This window comes from Salvia hispanica, chromosome 5 (assembly GCF_029641045.1).
Source record: "Salvia hispanica isolate PSC_SH4W2 chromosome 5, Shi_PSC_v1, whole genome shotgun sequence".
In the NCBI taxonomy this organism is placed as follows: Eukaryota; Viridiplantae; Streptophyta; class Magnoliopsida; order Lamiales; family Lamiaceae; genus Salvia; species Salvia hispanica.
The window spans coordinates 12,416,942-12,426,234 of record NC_142696.1 but is presented as its reverse complement, the minus strand read 5'-3'; the positions used below and the strand labels follow the sequence as shown (position 1 = coordinate 12,426,234).

The 9,293-nt window shown below is 36.5% G+C and overlaps 1 protein-coding gene across 1 annotated transcript; it reads left to right on the top strand.

The window, feature by feature from the left end:
* Positions 1 to 3,026: 3,026 nt before the first annotated feature.
* On the top strand, positions 3,027 to 8,839 carry LOC125186470 (Major facilitator superfamily protein). The gene is made up of 4 exons (XM_048082839.2): positions 3,027 to 3,299; positions 3,621 to 3,838; positions 5,656 to 6,212; positions 7,821 to 8,839. The coding sequence occupies exons 1-4, from the start codon at positions 3,197 to 3,199 to the stop codon at positions 8,677 to 8,679; spliced, it is 1,737 nt and encodes a 578-aa protein (XP_047938796.1). The 5' UTR covers positions 3,027 to 3,196; the 3' UTR covers positions 8,680 to 8,839.
* The last annotated feature ends 454 nt before the right edge of the window (positions 8,840 to 9,293 follow it).

Below are 9,293 nucleotides of genomic sequence, written 5' to 3'. Positions count from 1 at the left end.
CTTCACCTCCCCCCTCTACAGCTCCTGGAGAGTGATGGTCTTCTCACGACCATACAAGATTGCATCACGAAATTGATCATAGCTGGCTGGAAGCGCATTCAATAAAAAAATCGCCTTGTCTTCCTCATCGATCGATACATCGATGTTTCCAAGATCATCGACCGCCTTATTGAAGTCCTCCAATTGCTCCAAGATCCCCTTTCCATCCAAGAACTTATACGAGTATAGACGTTGCTTCATAATTAACATATTTGCTAGCGATTTTGTAAGATACAATTCCTCTAATTTTTCCAAGATACCTGATGTTTTCTTCTCTCTCGCGATTTCCCACAAGACTATCACCGAGACATAGGATGATGGTGCTGAAAGCTTTCGCTTCAATTTCTTCACGCCTCTTGATCGCCTTCTCATCGGCCGCCTCTCCCTCCTTTTCTTCTTTTTCTTTCGTCAGAGCCGAGGATAGGCCTTGCTGAGTGAGCATAGCGCGGATGTTCATCCTCCATAGGGCAAAGTCATTCTTGCCCGTGAATTTTTCGGCTTCGAGTCTCGCTGCCATCGTCGTTGTGGATTCGATTTCTTCAAGATCTAAACACCAGAAATCACGATCTCAACTAACTCACACGTGAAAATTGTAGAAGATGAACTTGAGAAAAACGAGAAAAACTCTTATTGAAATCTCGAGAGAATTTTGGGGTTACAAATCTATGAGCTCTAACTACCCAACTAACTCAAACAAAAAACTTATTCAACACCATTTGAACGCAATGGTCAAAACTTAAATGGACGACCCAGATTAAAGATGCTTAATCTAAGGAGATCCAACGGCTGCTGTACAAACTAGATTTGATGAGCTTCTTTCAGCTCCTTTGCAGCTGATCCACCAACTTCTACAATACCGATTGTTAGGGATATATATTTTAGATCTCTGTATTAGAGAAACTCATAGAAATTACTTAGATTATTATGTATATTTACTTCCTACTCCCTTTATTACCTCATAGTTAAGGAGAAACTTTCCGACACAGAGTTTAAGAAAGAGATGTTGAGTGTGTTAAGTAAATAGATAAAAAAGTAAGAGAGGGAGAAAAGTCTAGAGGATAAAGTAGATGAATAAAGTAGAGAGAATAAAGTAAGAGAGAGAAAAAAGTTACTATATATGAAAATGACTCAACTATAAGGGACCTTCCCGAAATAAAAAAATGACTCAACTATGAAGAACGTAGGGAGTACATCATATTAATGCAATGATGAGCACTAATTGTAGATCATCTTAGATATATACAAATAATTTTTTTTTTCATGCAAATTTTTTCGTCCGAACGTATGCAACATATATTTCTTTAGAATCTTCATAAAATCACATTTAATTGATGTATGATATGTGAAAAATTAGTTTGAATTGAAAGAGTGATATATAATTTAATGTTTTTGGAATTTTTAAAAATTTTAAGGATCGAAAACTATAATTGAAATTTACACGTGACATTGAAGATTCAAAAAATCGACGGCATTATAACAAATTTTAATTATTCACATGAGTCTACAATATCATCGATTATTCCATAACTATAAAAAATTTAATTTCCTACTTTATACTCCCTTTGTTCACAAATATTATGCACTTTGGGTTCGACATGAGTTTTAATGCAAAATCGGTAAAGTAAAAAGAGGTAAAGAGAAAAAGTAATTAATATATTGGTAGTGGGAATGGCTCACACCTCATTAGAAAGAGAGTTTCCAAAATTGGAAAGTGCGTATATTCTTGTGGGACTGACTAAAAAGGAAAGAATGCATATTCTTGTGGGGCTGAGGGAGTATTTATTACTTCTTTCATCCCCGAAAAGTATGAACATTTGGTTCAGCATGAGCTTTAATGTTTAATTGGCATAGTAAGAGGTCCAGAGCCTTTGTCCTAGCGGCAAGAAGCTTTAGACATTATTGCATAAGGTGTCGAGTTTGAGCCCACTTGACATCATTTGTAATTTCCTCCTTTATATAGGAGTTTATTTTAAAATAATAATAATAATAATAATAATAATAATAATAATAATAATAATAATGATAATAATAACAATAATAATAATAATAATAATTAGCATAGTAAAAGGGATGAGGGAGAGAGAGAAAGAATGAGATAAAATATAGTGTAAGTAGTGTTAGTAGAGAGTGATCTTCATATCATTAGTACAATAGTGTATTGATATAAGTTGTAAATAACACGACGTGAAGTGATAATATGTTATTTAACTATTCCAAAATTAGGAAGTTCATATTTTTTACGGAGGGAATAATAAGGAAATAGTTTCTACTTTTCAAGAACAGAAGGTATATAAATAAATAAATTTATAGATATGTCATACTCCCTCTGTCCCAAAAAAGTTGAGGTGTATTCCTTTTTAGTCCGTCCCAATAAAGTTAGTCATTTCCTTTTTTAACAAAAGACAAAACATCTAATCACTCTTTTTTTATTCCATCATTTACTTTACTCTCTCTTATATTTCCTACTTTTTTCATCTCTCTTATTTATTTAATATAAATTCTTAACCTCCGTGCCCAAAATTTTTGTCTCATAAGAATATGCATCTTTCATTTTTAGTCCGTCCCATAAAAATATTCACTTTCTAATTTTGTAAAGTCTTTTCTCTCTAATAAGGTGAGACTCATTCTCCACTCACAATACTCTAATTACTTTTTTTCTTCACCTCTCTTTTATTTAACCAATTTTATATTAAAATTCGTGCTGAACCCAAAATGCATATTCTTTTGGGACGAAGGGACTAGTTTATATGGTCGATCTTCCTAATTTAAGTTCAATTTTAGCTTTAGTTTTGATGTAATGAAAACAATAATGAATAGGTTTAAATATAATGAAATGAAAGTGGAGTTGAGAAAGTGAGGAAGTGTTCAGTAATTTGAAGTAAGTACTAATAATTAGTATATTTTGGAAGCAGCCAATAAATGAATCGACCCGATCCAACCTGCATTTGTCGTATCTTATATGATTAACATTATCCCCTTAAAACAAGCCATCAGAATCTCGAACATCGCACCGCCTACTTATACCATCCACTCACTCCCAGTCCCTTCACCTTCACTTCCTGCTTCTTCATCATTTATCTTGTATGAACCCTTTCTTTAATTCTCACACACATAAATACACTCACTCACCTTCCAAATTTGATTCCATATACCATTCATGGATTCCAAAGACTTCACACAAGACGGCACAGTCGATCTCCATGGCCGCCCCGTGCTCTCTGACAAGACCGGCAAATGGAAAGCCTGCGCCTTCCTCGTCGGTAAGAAATTCCTGTAAAATTCTTATTCCTGTAAAATTCTTACTCCGACTGTCCAATTTTTTTAATGAACATTTTCTTTTAGATTGTCTCATTAAAAATGAAACATTTCTTAAAATGGAAATAGTACCATCTCTAAATTTTTTCGTCTTTTACTATATTTTCTCTTCATTAACTCATGAAACAATACTGCATGAAATCTCATGCCATAAACTAAATGTTTACTTATAGGGACGGTGGGAGTAATACATTAGTTGCATGCTCATACATACTTAAAATTGGTAATTGAATCTGATTATTAATGTATAAATACTTTTTTTGCAGCATACGAAGCGTTCGAGCGAATGGCCTTCTACGGTATAGCTTCGAATTTGGTAGTATACTTGACAACCCAACTCCATGAAGACACTGTTTCATCAGTTAGAAACGTCAACAATTGGTCCGGAGCTGTTTGGATCACACCAATTCTTGGCGCATACATAGCTGATTCCTACTTGGGCCGCTTTTGGACTTTCACCATTTCATCTTTGATTTATGTCATAGTAAGTTTTTCCTTTTTCCTACTGTAGTTAAGTCTTATTCATTTGTAGATCGTCCACTATGGTTAAAACATTTCCAAATTTCACACAATTTTTCAAAATCCGATGTCTAGAAGAAATGTTTCTACTGTGTGTCAGAACATGCCACTCTCGTGGACTCGATGACACGTCAGATTATTGCAACAAAAAGATTGTGTGGTAATTACAAACTTTGAACAACATGGTATTTACAATCTCAGTGAAGTTTGTGTTAAAATCGACAACCAACAAGATTATTTATATGTTTGCATTAAATATTGGTTCTCTTTCCCTCGTGAAGGTAAGATGACTTCTGTTTTTGTGATTATAAGGGAATTGGGTTTTAGTTAGTGAACTTTTCACGTTGTCCACCTAAGTTCAACCATCAATGCTACACCATTTGTTTGGTCAATATTAGAGTATACCTAACCAAGTTGGCCAATAGAAGACTCAGATTTTTGTTTGTGGGGGCCACAATTTAATGGTGTTGCTAATGACTGTATTAGGTTCTCCACATGTTTTTGCAGAGTGTTTTATGAGGCACCCCTTTATCCATACAATTAAATGGTTAGTTGGTTGGTTGAGGTGGGGTTGATGCTTCATTCATTTTATTATGGAAATGTGACCTAGCTAGCTAGTTATATCTTGTAAATTGATAGTTTCTCGTTTTTTTTTTCTTTTCTCTTTAAATACTAAAAATGAGTTTCTTGGTATGACCCAGCTCAACTGTCTCTATGACGGAAAATCAAAGTAAGAGTTATCAAATCACTTTAGTATAATTTTGTTACCAACTAAAATTTCACGAAATGATGTACTTAATAGACTAATCACATACTCCATGTCCTCTGTTAATAGTTTTATTTTGTCATTTTCGTTCGTCCTCCATTAAGAGTCATATTTCACTTTTACCATATATATTAAGTAGACCTCATATTAAACTTGTTTTCCTCACATTTTATTATAAAATTAATATATATAAATGAGATTTATATTTCGCTAACCTTTTCAACTCACTTTTCTTTACGTTTCCCGTACTGAAACTAAATAGCATTTTTATTAGGGACGGGTGTAGTATATACCAAGAGCTTTTTTCCTTGACGTTATGAGACAATATTAAAATGGTATTGATGCATTTATAGTACTCCATTTTTCCCATTGTATGTGACAATTCTTTTGGACACAGATTTTTGGGTAGTACTCCCTCCGTCCCACATTAGGAGTGTCATTTAGTTATGGTACGGGTTTTAAGAAATTGGTGGAGTATATAATTAAAGAAGTGAGATGGTGGAGTGTGTAATAAATGAAGTGAGATGGTGGAGTGTGTAATAAATAAAGTGAGATGATGGAGTGTGTAATAAATGAAGTGAGTTGGTTGAAGGTGAGTCCCTTTCTGACTTTTTGATTTTTTATTTTTGTTTTGGTTTATCTTAATGTAGATAATGGCATTTTGATGTAATTTAGATGAACAATGGGGTAAAATTGTATGACCAAATATGGAAAATTCTAAATGTGACTCTTAAACTGGGACAAATGAAGTAATATTTAGTGGTTAAATGAAGAGGGAATAAAGTAGGAGCAAGAAAAAAGTAGGCTGAAAGATTAGGGTAGACGATAAAGTAAGAGAGATAGAGTGTTGGTTTTTGCCATAAAAGGAAATGCCTCACTTATAATGGAACAGCCCAAAAATGAATACGCATCAATTACGGTGGGACGAGGGGATTATATTTTCTTAGATGTTTAGATTATTTGATGTTATGGATTATTGAATTTGACAAAAAAAAAATGCTGAAATATGTAATTAGGGGATGATCCTCCTAACAATGGCGGTTTCGGTGAAGATGTTGAAGCCAAGTTGTGAAAATGGAGTGTGCAGCAAGGCTACAACAACTCAGATCGCATTCTTCTACACTTCCCTCTACATAATAGGCATAGGCGCCGGTGGAACAAAGCCTAACATCTCCACATTCGGCGCCGATCAATTCGATGATCTAAACCCCCATGAGAAGAAGCTCAAGGCCTCCTTCTTCAACTGGTGGATGTTCAGCGCCTTCACCGGTGCCTTGTTCGCTACACTCGGCCTCGTCTACATCCAAGAGAACTTGGGTTGGGGACTCGGATATGGAATCCCGACCGTTGGCCTTATCTTCTCATTGATCATCTTCTATATCGGGACCCCGTTGTATCGCCACAAGGTTAGGAGAACTAGGAAGCCCACCAAAGACCTTTTACGAGTCGTTGTCACCGCCTTCGCCAATGCCAGGCTCGACCGGCCCACCCACCCCTCCGAGCTTCATGAGCTCGACCAGGAGTATTACATCACTACAAGAAAACGTCGAGTCCATCACACCCCAGTCTTCAGGTCCGATTCTCTTTAACTTATAATCCCTTTTATCGCTATTAATTGTCACAAGTTGCCCGGCTCGAGTTTTAAGAAAAATAAAGTAAAGTGCGTGTAAAAAGTTAGTGAAACGTGAATCATACTTTTATATAGCATGAGGTGTTAGAGAGAATACAATTATACAAACTTTAAATATTCGACTTCAAAAATATCCACTTTACTCCTAAGGAATAGATGTAATATACTATTTTCCCTAAATTAAATATATAAAAAGTAGAATATAATGGACAGATCAAATATCAAGACTCCTCTATAATAGGTAAGTATGATGGGAATCTTTTAGTCTTACTAGCAAAAAGATTCGGTGTCTCTGGATATAAATTGAAGGGACCATTTAGTGTGTTTGTGTGATTATGACAAATAGGTTATCTCCACAGTCATGGCAAAGGTGGTGGCACCCTTTGTACAATTTTTATGTTCCATATGCATTCATGATAACATTTTGTTTTCCTTAAAGTGCTTCATTTGGTCCACCACTACTTTTTTCTTGCAATAAACTGTCCTAATCTATTGCTCCATCTTCTAAGAGCTATGGTAGTCCCCATTCTTTTTTTGTAGTTTGTTAATAATAATTTTCTAAATTAACTTTATTTCAATTTCAACTTGATCGATCCTATTTTTGTCACATTCAAATATCCTCCATATTGATATCGAACAAAGGTGTTAGGTGTCAATTAACCTATTGCCATGCATGGCTTGATTCGAAATTAATAGGAAATTAAATTTGATGACAATGAGTTGTAACTTTTTTAAGAAGTCGATGAAATAACTCTCACAGTAGTCCAATATTTGTTGAGAATAAATTGATCCTTTAATTAACTATTTGTTGATATAAAGTGTCAAATATTTTCTTTTTATTCTTTTCTCTAACACATAATAAGTATGTGTGGAAATTGTTATTTCATGCCAGCACTCTTGTTTCCCTAATTATACAGCTCCAGATATAGTTTAGTTTTTTAAAAATTTAATGACCCTACCATGTTGGTGTGACCATGGACCAAAAATAAGAATGAAAACCATTTATATAAAAGAAAAGTTCCGTTGACTCAATTTCATTGTGTCTGTCCTAACTTCCCTTTTGAATGTGAAAAGTTAGTCCACCAGAAACTGCAGCCCACCATTTCTCTGCATATGCATCTTTGTTGAAATAGAATGGTCCCTATACAATGTTCCACATGCCTAAGATTAAAACTTCTAAATCGTTCACAGTAAGGTGATATAGGAGTATTGTAAAAATATTAAAGTGGACCCAACTAGTGTTTTTTAAGGCAAATTGTAAAAAAAAAATCAACAAGTTTAGTCAAACTCTAGTCAATCTCGTAACTTTCATAAATGACTAACTATCATATTTTTTACATTTTTTCTTGATTGTTCTTGGAGAAATTTCTTACATTCTATGTCTTTGAACTTATTGACGTGGCACGTAGATATGACTGACTATATTAAATGACGTCGTTTAAGTGGTCAAACATTTTGTCCAGATAGTATTTTCTGTTTACTAGGGGTACAATATACCTAATCGGCCATTTTCTAAATCCGTGAGTTTGACCAAATTTGGTGATATTCCAGATTCCTAGACATGGCGGCAATCAAGACAGAGAAATCCACGAGACAAGCATGCACAGTGACAGAAGTGGAGGGAGCCAAGCTAGTCCTAGGCATGTGCATGATATGGGCCGTGACCCTAATCCCAAGCACCATATGGGCCCAAATCAACACCCTCTTCGTGAAACAGGGCACCACCCTTGACCGCCACCTGGGCCCCACCTTCCAGATCCCGGCGGCCTCCCTCGGAAGCTTCGTGACCCTCTCCATGCTCGTCTCCGTCCCCATGTACGATCGCTACTTCGTCCCCTTGATGCAACGCCGCACGGGCAACCCGCGCGGCATCACCCTGCTCCAGCGCCTCGGCGTCGGCTTCGTCATCCAGATCCTCGCCATCGCCGTCGCCTACGCCGTGGAGGTGCGGCGCATGCGCGTGGCCGCGGCGCACGGGATCACGGGACCCGACCAGGTGGTCCCCATGAGCATATTCGGCTTGCTCCCGCAGTACGTGCTGCTGGGAGTGGCCGACGTGTTCAACGCCATCGGGCTGCTGGAGTTCTTCTACGACCAGTCGCCCGAGGACATGCAGAGCCTCGGGACGACGTTCTTCACGAGCGGGATCGGTGTCGGGAACTTCTTAAATAGCTTCCTGGTGACGGTGGTGGATAAGGTGACAGGGAGGGGAGGAGGGAGGAGTTGGATTGGGAAGAATGTGAATGATTCGCATTTGGACTATTACTATGCTTTTCTTTTCTTGCTCTCCGCGCTCAATTTGGTCGTCTTTCTCTTGGCGTCCAATAAGTATGTGTATAAAGTGGAGTCTGCCGAGGTGGAAGGGCGTCAACAAATTAATGACGGCAAGACCGTGGGCTTGCAAGTGTGAATCGATCTCATATAGTAGTATTATGTTGCTGATTTTATGTTTCTTCTTAATGTTATTAGAAATTAGCGATTTTCACTTTGCGATTATTGGGGAATAGATATGTGTGTATATTCGACTTGTGTTAGTTTTGAACCATAGCCAACAAGCAGAGTTCACTGAATCGTACTCTCCCCTCTTACCGAAATTCCGACCACTCTGAGTCTCTGCCTCGTTTTGGTTTCAAAAAATATACTATTAGTAAACATTTTTCTTTCGAGACATCTAATTCTCTATAACAAAAATATTCACATCACCCTTTCTATATTTTCACTCTCTTGCTTTTATCTCTTTTCTCGCGCCAATTAGAACTGCTCCATTTAGCGCGGATGGAGGGAGTATAAGAAACTAGGTGTAGAACGTTAGTGGATTTAGATACGAGTATACTCTAGAAACACCCTCATATCCTTCTAGACTATAGTTTAGTATGATTTAGTATATCTTTTCCATAATTACTTAGATATTATTAGATATTATTAGATTTGATTCACTTTATTATGGGTGGGATATTATTGTATCCCACATATTATATATATATATATATGGAGTATTCCATTTGATCGTTCACAGACCAACAA